Here is a 13,686-nt window from a genome sequence, read left to right as displayed (position 1 = left end):
ACAGCAATAAATGCCTTGGCTCCCACTAGCTCCAGTTTGATTTAGGACAAGCGGCACCTGGCTTGATCAGTCTCTTAAATACAACAGCAAAACAAGGAAAAAGTTTGGTGGTTTTCAGACTTCTGGAAACACGTGTGGGACCAAATTCTGCCCTCCTGTGCACTGATGCCAATCTGGATGTGAACACAGAGCCACTCCAGGTTCATCCCAGTGTGACTGAAGGAGAAACTGGGACCACAGCTGCTTCGTGTGGACACAAAATGAAAAGCAACCACATCTTTCCTCAGCTGAACAACACCTTGTTCTGGGGGGTGTTCCGAAACAACCAGAATAGCAACCACCCACTCAAGAAGAAAAAAGAAAGTAAACACATGACAAAAATGAAACTGCTATTTTGAGACACCTCTTTTCATAGGCTTTCAGTTCAGGCCAACAGCTCGGTACCTTAATTTGTTCTCTGAGTGAACTCTGTAGGAGACATACAAATAGTTCAAAACCGCAATCTTTGGGTTGTTTTTTTTTTCTTCCGCTGGGGAAAGAGTTGATAAAGTATAACCAAAAAAGACCAAGCACAGTCCTCTGATGTTAATTTTCAGAGTCAGTCCTTGAAATCTAAACATCTTGTTAGAAATATGTTTTTTCTCATACTTCTCTGACTCCCAGGTCATGCTCTAACCTCAAATCAACGCCAGTTCAGCTCTCAGTGATAAAAACATTGTAAACCATGCAGACAGCAGTTCCTATTACTGAAGAGGCCCCACTCATCCCGCTGTTAGATGTTATTTTCAGTTGCTTATGTCTAATCATTCAATTAATCACTCATGCCTAAGTCTTCTTTTTATGTCAAGAATGTACTTAAAGCAGTTTTTGTTTCATTTATTAACTTTGCTGTTTTAATTGAAGGCTATTTCCCAGAAGATGCTTAGGGAGAAAAATATGCATTTTGCTTACATTTCTTAGTTAAAGGACCAGCATTTAGCAACTCTTTTGCCTCAGTGCTCTAAGCAGAGCTACAAAATTTAACAAAGCATGGCAGAGATGTGCTTTTGGGTGCTTTTGCAATAGAGACACCTCTGTGGCACCAGGCACTACATCCCAGTTAGACAGCACATTCCTGCTGAGCTCCCAGCAAAACTCCTGCTATTCCCGCACTTGGAATTTGACTTGTGAGGTGAAAGAGAAAACATCCAAACAATGGCTTTATTTTTGCTGCAGCCACCCTCCCAAGTACATCTTGATTACCTGAAGCAGCAGGAATATGGGACCGGATGCAGCCCCAGTATGTTATAGAGTGGTGGGTTGCATCAACTAAGGTCACAAAACTCACTTTTTCACCAATTTATTTTCTCCTACAGGTGTTAGAGACCTTATAGCACCTCCCAGTAACTAAAGAAGGCCTAAAGAAAGCTGGTAAGGGGCTTTTAAAAAGGGCATGGAGTGACAGGACAAGAGGGAATGGCTTCACACTGACAGAAAGTAGCTTTAGATTGGATATTAGGAAGAAATTCTTCCCTGGGAGGGTGGGGAGGCCCTGGCACAGGTTGCCCAGAGAAGCTGTGGCTACCCCTGGATCCCTGGAAGTGTCCAAGGCCAGGCTGGATGGGGCTCTGAGCAACCTGGGCTAGTGGAAGGTGTCCCTGCCCATGGCAGGGGGTAGAATAAAATAATCTTTAAGGTCCCTTCCAACCCAAACCATTCAGTGACTTTATGTTGCAGCTAATCCAAATTTTCATGCTACTACAATGCTGGCAATACCAAAATTAAGTGATATCTGGGTGCACAGTAAACTAGAAAGAGCTAAGGAGTGACTGGAAGAGAGGCTGCAAAGGGAGGTAAGAGGCAGCGGGGGGGAGGAGGAAAGTAGCTGCTAACAGGTTTTGGGACAGGAAGGGAAAGGGACAAGAGGGGATCCCCAAGAAGAGGAGGATCTGAGTTGGAGGAAAGGTTAGGTGCTGTGGAGAAGAGGGAGCAGAGGCAGCTAGAGATAAAGGGATGTGCTATGCAGGCAAGAGACAGAGGTCACAACAGAGAACAGAGCCAAAACTGTCTACAACTAATAGAAAACATCCCCCTGCAGAAGCTGGGATGTAACGCAGGAGTGCAGCCCCTGCTCTTCCCAGTAGCAGCAGCAAACAGCTGTGGATCTTGGCAGTGCCTCATCCCGTCCTGACATCTGTTCTACCTCCACATGTACTGCCACCACTGCTGACCAGGCATTAGTGCTGACAGTTCAACAAGTTTTCGCCTGCAGCAAAGTGCCCAGACACACCTGAAGCTGTTGAAATCACTTACAAAAAAAAACCCAAAAAATCAACACAGAACATTATCAACTTTTCCCATCTTTGCCTTTTGAAGTTAGAGATTAACAACACAGAACTGCAATAAAAGAACTCTCCTGTTCTGAAGTTATAAAATCAATCCCTCAAACACCAGCCAGTGAAAAAATTAGGGTTGTGCCTTTAACCTCTCTTCAGATTGGAGATACTTGTGTGTATTCTTCAATTCTACCATCACAAACCTTTCCCAGTGACCTTGGTCTCATCTAGAATCCTGGATATGCTCCTCTTTGGGAACACATCAGGATAGTCCAGTGACAGAAAACTGTCCGAGGATCCCAACTTGAAATTTTGTGCAACCTGGAAACCATGATTTACAAAAGTATTTCCAGGCAGCAAGAGGATGAAATCACACTCAGGTAGCCTGAAAGCCACACTGGATGCCATCCCCATCTCTGCTATGGAGTTAGTTTGGCAAGTGACTGAAATTTATTACTCCTAGTTCCTAAGTATACATTCTCATTTTCTCAATTTCCAAGGTCTGCCAATGGGCTCACATCTGGAACTGGAACCAACTGTTGATGTTTCCTGAATTTATAATGGAAAAAAATCTTGAATGCTCTGAGAAAGTAGAATTTCAGTCTCTCAATGGTTTAAATGCCCCCTTTTTTTTTTTTTTTCAATAATAGCATATACAGAAACACTGGGAATAAAATAATAAAGTTAAGAATGTCAGTGCAACCCCTCAAGATCATAGAAAGGTTTGGGATGGAAGGGACTTTAAAAATCATTTAAAATAAATACAAGCAGCCATGAAACTCATTGCCCTCCATAACTGGTGTGAATACAAGCCCTTTTAAGCCAAAGGAGGTCTAGTAAGGCTCTGCTTTGGCACGGTTAAGAGTATTTTTTAGCACTCAAGAAGTACAAACCACATGTTGTCAGTGCACTGTTATTTTTTCCAAAAAGCAGAACAGCAGAATTATCCAAATCTACAAGGTCAAGTTGAAAAAAAATCAGATACGGTTTTAAGCAAAAGCAAAACAAAAAGCTGACAAAAAATGTGGGGGTAGTCCTTCCAAATGCTGTCTTATCTTTAAAAGAAATAAATAATCCAGCAGCTCAAGTAGTTTTGGACCTCGCAAGCTTGTTTCCCATTTACAGCAGGAGCAGGGCTGGAGCAAAGAATTTGTCACCCAGCCTTCAGTGTACAGAGCAGCAATCAACTCTTGGACTACAAGAAAATTAGTCTCTTACCCTATATTTTCCACCTGCCCCTCGTGCCTTGGCAAGTTTTGTATTTAGCTCTCAAAATCTGTCATTCACATTCCAGTTCGAAACTTCCCCAGCGTGCTCACAAACCATCTGGGAAGTCACACATCTGGTAAGGCAAAGTGCTCAAGGAGTTGGAACATGAATCGATTGGTCATTAAAGAGAAATTATCCCCAGTTACTGACCTCTGAACTTCTTTGGAGGATTAGCAAGGTCACCAGCCTCTGGCTGAACCACACATCGGTCATCCACTAACCTAGAAAAACAAAAAGTTATTACATTCATTAAGACGTGTTTGACACCAGTGTATATAAATACAGAGACGCCCCTGCCACAACACAGAGATAAAAACTTACACAGTTCTCTGATTTAATGCAAAAAATACCTTAGAGACTCTATTATTCAGTTACTAAGCATAACTAAGAAAAGAAAACTCTAAATTTTCCTTCAAGAGAGAGGATTTCTTCCACTGTACTAAACTGTGGCCTGTGTTTCGGATCCCACTTCATTTACAACCAGTGGAAGTCCCTTTTGTTACACCACATACACTGATGATACATGCAAAATTCTTGTTTTCCTTCATAAGAGCCCATTAACCCTCAATCAGAAACAGTTTGTTTTTCTGCAGTTGCCGGATTTTCTTCTTCACCATTTCCAATCTTTCCTCTGAGGAGGAATGCAGAATTAAGGTTCAGCTCCGATCAAAACTCCCAGGACAACATTTTCCTTTGCTAAAATGAATAAGCTTTACTTTAATCCACAGCAGAAAATCTAAATAACATATCTATTATATTTCTTGCAATATTTTAGAAGTTAAATAATAAAATTAAGAAGTAGGAATTGTTAAACTTATCTCAGAACTTCCTAAACATAAATTCAGCTTCCTTTCAGGAAGCACCCTGTGAATAATTTGCCCGTTTCAAACAATTATTCAGGAAAATCATGTTTAAGGACATACTACTGTCCTGCCACTTCACAGCAAGAGTCTTAGCAGCATTTTTGTTGGAAATTGCCAGAAAAAGCACAATTTGGCCTCAGCCAAATTACACAATAGATGTTTTCACTCAAGCTGGTGAAGGCTTTGCATCTAGGCACGAGTGCAGCAAGGCTGATCCCACAGCATGCCCATGAATTTTCCACCTCTACCAAGCTGACTGATGACAAATCACCCACTGTGGCTGCAGCTCCCCAGAAGTAGGAGCCAAATACGACAAAGAATTTTGGAAATCAGCAGCTCCAACCTCAGAACATACTTGGACGCAAATGTGAGGTGTCAGCAAGGAAGGGGAATTGAAGAAACAATTCCAGGAGCAAGCAGGCAACCTTATGGAGTTGTATTTTTTCACAGTCTAGGTTAGACCAGGCTTAACAAGAACAAAGTGAGGTTTGGAAAGCAGGACTCAGAAAGAGTCAGTCCTGCAAGATGCCCTCTGTCCACGATCTAATGGGCCAAAGCTTTCTACAAACAGCATCTAAAACCTGGAGTCACACACAGGTGATTTTAAAGCATCACCTTACAGAAGCTTTGCCAAAGGATTTTAGTGCCAAGAAGTACTTCCCACTCTCAACAAAATCCCTCAAAGGCTTTCAGGATGAACCCATAAGGTTTGATCTCAAGCACTGTCAGGATGGAGGACAACATGTTGAAAGCCAACCATAATTCACAAGGAACATCTTGCGTACCCTTGCAATAACTACAACCGTGGATGAAATGCAAAACTCTCATCATGGCATGTCACTGTACCAAAAAGCATATAGAAAACAAGGTGTTGGTGCTGAGAACACCAACTGAGATCCTGCACACCCTGAGCCAGTCAGCTGCAGTGCTCAAACGTGCTGGCCTTTCAGAAAACAGATGTGAAACAATTAATATCGATCACTCGCCTTCAAGCATTCTCTAAAGGCACAAAGATAAGGACCATAAATGACTTCTGTAGCCATCAGGAACCAAAGACATCAGACAACACAAAGGAGAAAGGAACTGCTGCTACTTTCATCCTGTAGACATTAAATGAGAACACAGAAAATTTAACTGACATGTGGCAGGAGAGAGCAGGAACATCATCTCCTGAGCCTTTGCTCAGTGCCTCAGCTTCTCCCACCTCTGTTTCTTACAACACATGACAAAAAAATAAAGCATTGCTTTGTCCAGTTAGCCGTCTTCCAACAAATTAATCCCCAGAATTTCCACATAATGTCATTTATTCTGTATTCCAGCTGTATGACCTCCAAAGGGTTCAACAGCTGCTTGTTTACTATGGAGGTGCTTGTTACAATGCTGTAGCGAGAGCTGAGTTGCACATGATGCCAGACTTCAGCCTGCTCTGTAGATTGGAAGAGCAGAGGCTCTTCCAAACACAGCCCACTTCCTCTGATACACAATTCAAAATATTTGAATCCCACTTTTATTCCGAGCCAAAAGCAACAGTTGGTTTGCTCCTGAGGCCTGGTAGGTGGCTGTGTTAAACAATCAGCGATTCGAGCCCTTTGTGACCTGCACACAAATCCATCTGAGATGTGTGAAACCAAATAACAGGCCTGGCTACAAAGGTCCTGGACATCTGCGGTGTCTGTCAGACCACAGCACAGCATGTTTTCAGATCACTCCCTTGCTGCTTTGCATAGGAGGCCAAAGTGCACCAGACTAGACTTCTGTGATAAAGGCAGGAATTACTGTATTATACCATCACATTTGCAAGCTATTTAAACACTAATCCAAATTATGACACCAATATTCAAGCCATTTGACCATGATACCACCAGAGAAGCTTTGACAAACTTCAATTTGTTTAATTCTTGACCTGGACTGCAGACAATATTGCTTTGTGCTCTCCACTGTCATTCAGCACCTGGCTATACATGATTGTGTTTTAGTTCTTCATACACTGGCAGCATTCAAATCACAAAGGATTTCTCTGCACATGCATGATATGATTTTTAGCTGTGCAGGTTCTTCCCCGAGCACAATAAATACCTGGTTTATGCACAATGCCTCCAAGTAACTGTTGTAGTGCTGTGGTAATTAAGTTATACAGCAGTTCCCTGATGCCTCAGATAAATCATCGGGAAAGTCAAAGTGGTAATTCCAACCCTGGACTTTGTGCAGAGCCCTTTGTATTCACTAATTGCAGAATTAGAGTCTGAAAGTAACAACGTTCACCAGATTGCTTGTCGTAGATGCCCAGCCATTGTCCCACTGAAGCCAGGGAAGTTTTTCCACTCCCTGCAGGGGAAGCAAGGGCAGCTCCTCATCATGATGCAATGCCCAGGAGTTAAGTTGTGTAGCTCCACAGAGTCAGCAGGGAAAAAGCCAAGGCAGCTTTCAACTCTCCATTACCATCACAGAATCCCAGAATGGGTCAGGCTGGAAGGGACCACAGTGGGGCATCTGGTCCCACCTCCCTGCTCCAGCAGGGTCATCCCAGAGCACATGGCACAGGATTGTGTCCAGACGGTTCTGGAATATCCCCAGTGAAGGAGACTCCACACCCTCTCTGGGCAATCTGTTCAGTGCTCGGTCACTGCACAGCAAAGTTGTTCTTCCTCCTCTTCAGGAGGAGGCATTAGCCAGGACAGTGCATCATATCCTGGGAAGTGGTCAAAGCACAGACCTCTAGAGTTCTGCACCTGTCTTCCTCTCCCTTCATTTGGTGGAGTTAAATCTGTCCCTTCTCCTCACATGCAAAGCCCCATATATGTATTCCATTCAAGTCAGTAATGTCTCACAGCAATGCACTCCATGGTGGCACCTGTGTAAATGCATTTACAAGCAGTTTCAAATGCAGTGCCTCTCATTTTTGTTGTTTCAGTAACAAAACGACAGGATCAACTTCTCCCAAAACTATTCATCATTTGTATTCAGAACTTGTCTAATACAAACAACTTCAGACTTCCCAGACAGCTTCTAACACTGCTCTGCTCCGTGGGCACTGGAAACAATAACTTGCAGTAATTCCCACTGAATCTTTCTGCCAGGTAGAGCAAGTTTATAGGGACTTGCACTGAAAGGAAAAAACAGAATGAATCTGTGAAGAACCAGTGGCGACTGGTTGCGAAAGCAGGAGTAAGGACAAAGTGATGGGAGGAGCAGGACTAAGTGGTATCAGTATAACTGATAAGGTGTGTTGGCAGAAGAGTCTATAATGGTCCCTGGGTTTATAGGTATGAATCATATATGTGGGGAAGTCTTCATGCCCTACAAGATCCCCTGATTGCCTAACACAGGTAAATATACCACAGGTTTCTAGGAACTTGTCGATGTAGTGCAAGAGTCAAGGAACAGTTGTATAACCATAATCCTAGAAAGGTTGTTCACAACATTATTTCAGATTTACTACTGAGATACAGTGTCATTCTGAAAGAACAAAAACCAGTGTAAGAAAAAAATAGGAAAGGAATTACGATGGGTTTCACGAATTTTAGGTCTATCTCATAAGATGCTTTTTAGATTGTCAAAGAAAGCATCCTCAAAATATCATTTGTCCAAGCTTTGCGCCTTCAATTTTAAAAACACCATCCTGAGATGTGTTTTGTCTGTTCCTACTAACAGAATTTGTAGCCAAAATTCATAGTCAATATTATTAAGTAAAACACTACCTAAACAAACACACAAGGACACAGACTCTCTTACACATGTAACTACATATACGTGTATGTGTGTGTGTGTGCGTGTTAACTTATTAAAAAATACAAGACCAGCTACTGATGTCTCACTATTACACATGGGGATGAGCAGAGTCAGGACTCTTTGCAGTATTGTACTATGGAGTATTGTACTCCTTAAAAAGCTGAATAAACTAAGCTTGAGGCAATGGCTTCTATCTAAGATACACACAGTTGTTCACCTTTTACTCTCTTTAAATTGAGAGTAGGGCCTTATAGCAACAGGAAGAGGGGGAAAAGTGGATGACAGGCATCAACAAGAGGAACTGGACATTTTAACTGCCAGCAGAGCCAAGCAACATCTTTGTTCAACATCAGTTTACAAATCAGGCTGAGGTTACATCCCAAAACCACATAACCTTGGCATCCCCTCATGGAGCAGCCCCCAAAACCTCCCTTGCTTTGCTCCTCAGACATCCCTTCCCACACACAACCTCCTCATCAGAAACACTTCTCCAGAGCTCCTGCCACCCGAGACACTTCTTCCCTTCCCACAAAGCCTCTCCTGTGCTCCAAACATCTCAGGAAGCACTGGGAAGAGAGCTGCTGGTCATGTCACTGAGAAACCAACCAATAACGAACAATAGGTTATTAAAATTTTGCTGCCCTGGAAATCAAGCATCAAATACCTAAGTGCCAAAACAATCAGGTCCACCCAGTTCTTCTCCAAGTCCACCCACTTTTCATTTCACTGAGCCTCTTATCAGGCATCTAGGTCAGCCCACTTCTTGTGTGCTTCAAGCAGTCTCCTGCCAAAAATCTACCTCACCCTTCCCAAAATGTGAGTTCACACTCCTTTTTGACTACCAGTCCTGTTTCAAGAGATTTACAGCTCTATGATTTAGCCCCACTAAATGGAATTTGTCCTTTTTCCTCTCTCTTTGCAAAGCCAAAATTTTTCACCGTCACCTTTTCACATCTGTGATCTTTCAGGGCCTCCTACATTAAGAAAATAAAAAGGATCTTCTTTGCACTTATAGCAGGGCTATTAAATCTCTGTACCATTTAGGAAGATTCCATGCTAAAAATGGCTTTTGATAAACAGGAGGACCACAGTGAACAACATTTAAAGAACTGCTCTACATGCCAATGAAGTGCAGCAGCACAGAGAGAGACCAGAAAGTCTAATTCCTGCCTGCCCCAGATTTTAGCAACTTTATTCTTTCCTTTCTGAACAAATTTTAATTGCCGCAAACACAAAGCTTCACACAGGTTGAAAGAAAAGAAGCTGTTAAATGAATACCCTTACTCTGGGAAAACAAAACCACATTAACAACTGCGCAAATAATTAGCCCTACATTTTTTTTTCCTTATCTGATGGTGCATTCATCATATTCTTGTAACTGCATATTCTTGTAACTGTACCTGCAGGCTTGTATGTCAGAGGGGGGAAAAATAAAAGCAGAGATTTTTCCTGTTCAATTAAGCAATCCAGTTATAAATCCTGAATGTCACTTTGTTTTTCTTTTGTATTGTGTTATATCCAGTCAGGCTTTTAGCTTGCAAAAACTTCTGTTCAGTAGAACTTGTTTATCCCTTTCCATAGTTATATTTACATTTAAAACATTGGGCAATTTCAATTAAATTATAAGAACTGAGCTAAAATAAAGGATTACGAAAGAATAAAATGTTATTTGGAGATTAAAAGGGGGGGAGAAAACACTGTTCTCAGATTTTAGTCTCAGTTTTGCAATTTTCTTGGACTGCATCACAGGTAAGCCATTCCTGCACGAGGAAAATGGTGCCGAGCTTGGCTTGGACATCCTCATTTTTGCCAAGGAAATAAACATTTGCACAGTATTTCAAGATCCTCACATCAATACAATACACATCAAGTCACTTTTCAGTGATGCCAAGCACATCTATTTTCTGCTGGCAAAAGGGGACTGGGAAATGGTCACAGCTCCAGCATCCAGTGTTTCGAAGAAGTGTTTCGACAAAGCTCTCAGGCACATGGTGGGATTCTTGAGGTGTCCTGTGCAGGACCAGGAGTTGGCCTTAACCTTGTGGGTCCCTTCTGACTCTATGATCCCATGAGGAATTGGCAATGGGAGGAGGCGTGCCAGCCCATCCCACCCAGCTCGCTTCCCAGTCACACAAAGTCCTGCTACACTACTCCAAAATCCTGGTCTCTGCTCCCAGGCGTGTTTTGGCTTCAGTCTGTCTCAGTGTCTCTGATAAACAAATTACATTCCCATAAACCCAAGGAAATGGCCCATTTCTTCCTTTGTTTCTTTCTTTTCTATTTTTTTTAACATGAAAAGTAAGAGTCTGTCACACAGGGATGTTGCAAGAGCCTGAAGGCATTTAATGCGAAAACACCTGCCCAGGAAAACACTCTCTTGGACAAAGTTTGTATTAAGAAATTCTTTTAAAGTTAAAAAATGGAAAGGATAAAGTGAATATTAGGAAAGCTTTCTGAAGGCAGTAGTGGCTTGCAGAACACAGACCCACTAACACAATCACCTGGAACACTGGAAAATTTTTCCATTACTAACATTTTCTTTTTTGGGTGAAATCTTGGCTCTCTTTGAACTTACTGACAAAATTTCCACTGATGTCCCTCTGAGGCCAAGTTTTCACCCCAGTGATCCTACCTTCGCATGGGTGCACTGGGGGGGGGGGGTGAAGTTTAAAGAAAGAGCAGCATCAGCATCTCACACTGAATTGTCCTTCGTGGACCTTTTTAAATACAACTCACTTCTGTAGCTCTTCTACTTAATCCTTAGTCCAGGTAGCTACACAATGAACACAAACACTGTGTAACAAGTCTAGGATTTGGCCCAGCACAAACAAAACGCTCACTTAGAAGTAAATCAGAAACTCAAGATTAAACATGTGACTTTCACTCTGCTTACAACTTTAACTCCAACTTACAATTACCCGTAACAGGTCTGCAACTCAGCTCTCTCAGTGTAAAAAATGATGGATGAAGTAGAATTATTATGTATACTGATCTAACATACATTAGAAACACTGACAGTGCGAGCCTACCGTGAATTTTAGGCAAGTAGTTCACTAATCAGTCCCTATCAGACTGAGTAGCTTAAATTTCCATGGCACACAGTGACTTCAGGGAAGAGGTCACTGCTCCCAAAATCAAGTAGACAAGCAGAACTCATTGCAGAGTTACCTATTCAGTCAGAGACAGCAAAGCTGAGCCAGCAGTAGAGAAAAAATAATCACAATCAAAAGAAATTCTATGTGCGGTTTGCACCAGAATTTGTGCGTTTTTTCTCTCAGCTTTGCCTATACCTACATCACGTATATTTGGGAATGGCCACTTGAAAGGAAGGTTTGAAGAATAATGTGCTAATAAAGGCAGTCAGAAAGGCTGAATTTTCCCTATTAACAGCATTTAATGAAACCAGAGAGAAAGGTTTACCCAGAAGAACGCTGCTGAGAAACGCCAGTATCTGTCCAGTGATCAAAAAGTGACTTCATCCCTGAAAATGGTAATGAAGGCAGTCACACCTACTCATCAAAACAGCACCACTTACTGTGGAAAGGAATCATAAGCAAAAGGAGAGAATTAGGAAACTTTGCTGAAACAGCACAATGTAAAAACATTGTTGCTTAAGCAGACAAACCATCCCCAATTGCTTCTGTAAGGTCTGTAACAAACATTTACAATTTCTGGGACAACAACAGAGTCAAACACATACACACCCAAGCAGGTACATACACAAATATGTACACACATTATCAATCCTACAAACACAAGTTGGAACATAAATCCTGGAAAACAAGCTAAGTTCTTTCACCATTTTGTAACACAAACAGTGACAATCCACGTCACCCTACGTAAAAATGTGCATGGAAAACATGGCTCGATCAAAATGCTGATATTTTCCCCATTTTGCAGTGTTTATTTCACACAGGAACAGCAAAATTTACATGCCTAATTTTTTGCTTAGTTTTAAAAAAAAAGGTTTCCTCTTTTAGATAATACAAATACCAAACCACTCCATATTACAAACTCTGTTATACATCAGGATACCAAATGAAGGAAGGCTTTCCAATGGTGACAAGTCCCAAGCCAGTGTGAACATGTGGAATTCCACGGAAATTAGTCAAACAGCCCTTTTCTACAGCAACGAAGCACCTGATCCAGTGCTTTTGATATCCTTTGAGTACCTTCCTTTAGAGACCGTCTTCAAGGCCAGCCACACTCATGCAACACATCTTGAGCCCCCACCAGCCATGGCCCCCTTCCACATGGTGTTTTATATCCTAGAACCAGGGACAAACCCAGGCTTTCCACCAGGAACACGAACCTTTCCTGACCACCCTCTTGCCCAGGCAGTGCTCCGGAATTATGGCACTGCCTGGATTTGCTTCTAGATAAAGGGAGGCACTCTCAGTTTAACAGCATAACCACCACCAAGCTCCCAAAATCCTGCTGCTGGTTTACTTCTGCCTCCAGGGACAATGACTTTGATTTGCAGGAATTCCCTGAACAAGGTCTGCTCACCCTTTGATAGGTGTCCAGCTCTCACCAATGGTAATGGGAATTGTGCACAGCTGTTAAAGGATAATAAGAGATACCTTCACACCAACATCTGCTCCAGTTCTCTCAACAAAGGATTTTATTATTTTTATTTTCATTTTGCAACAATAAATGTTTACAAATTTGAGCAAAAATACCTGGCCCAGCTGCAACTCCTCTTTGCTTTTCTGTTTCTTGTGAAGTAAGTTAAAAAAAAAACACCTTCCAAACAAAAAACAGCTGAGAAATTACAGTGACTTTATTACTTGTTTTTAAACTGAGCAGAGCCAGTTTCCTACTGGGAGAGATCATTCTGGGAGCTGTTCCAGGTTCTCTCAGAGCTGCTTTCCCAGTTGCTGGGAGCAGCTCTTGGGTGTAGGTGTGGCAAGAGGCTCCAACCTGCACACACTTGCACAGAGCAGCAACCTGAAGAGGAAATGCTCCTTCCACAGTGGAAGGAGCTGGGAAGCACGAGAGTCAAGAAAAAGCAAGATGCGGCAAAGTAACGATTTCTGTGCAGCTCAGTGGGCATGAAGGTAAAGGTGGAAAAAGAGCCCACACACTGCTGTGCTCCTTGTGTGAACTTCCCAGAAGTAGCATTTTGAAGTGAGAAAATGACATAATAAGCAGGTTCACACCCCAAAACTGCTTCAGATCTTTCTCAGAATACAGGATGTTGCATCCCAGCACGCCAGAGTACATGTTAATTTATTAATACAGATGTAGCAGAACATTTTTTGGCCCACCTGTGCCCTCAGCAGTGACTCTGCTGAGCCCCACAGAGTGCTGTCAGCTATATCACCCAACAAGGTGTGTCTTAACAACAAGCTCTGCTCCAAAGAAATGAGTTTGGCCTTTTACTTTCAGGCCCTCCAGTCTGGCAGCATTCTTTTCAGGTGAAGGAAGTGCTTCCAGGTCTCCTCGCACAGTTCATCCCAACATCGCAACAAGGGGAAAAAAACGCCTGCAAATAACTCCACTTTCTG

General features: G+C 42.3%; 1 protein-coding gene across 1 annotated transcript in view; it reads right to left on the bottom strand.

Annotated features, from left to right (window-relative positions):
* The window catches only part of ITPR2 (inositol 1,4,5-trisphosphate receptor type 2), a 267,849-nt gene that overhangs the window by 208,047 nt on the left and 46,116 nt on the right, over window positions 1-13,686 (bottom strand). The window contains exon 6 of the mRNA XM_039379969.1: window positions 3,735-3,805. Within this exon, the coding sequence (XP_039235903.1) occupies window positions 3,735-3,805 (71 nt within the window). The remainder of the gene's footprint in view (window positions 1-3,734; window positions 3,806-13,686) is intronic.

Source organism: Pipra filicauda, unplaced genomic scaffold, assembly GCF_003945595.2.
Source record: "Pipra filicauda isolate LSUMZ 115617 unplaced genomic scaffold, ASM394559v2 scaffold181_size1560634_pilon, whole genome shotgun sequence".
Classification (NCBI taxonomy): Eukaryota; Metazoa; Chordata; class Aves; order Passeriformes; family Pipridae; genus Pipra; species Pipra filicauda.
The sequence above is the reverse complement of the archived record's forward strand: the minus strand, read 5'-3'. Positions and strand labels throughout refer to the sequence as shown.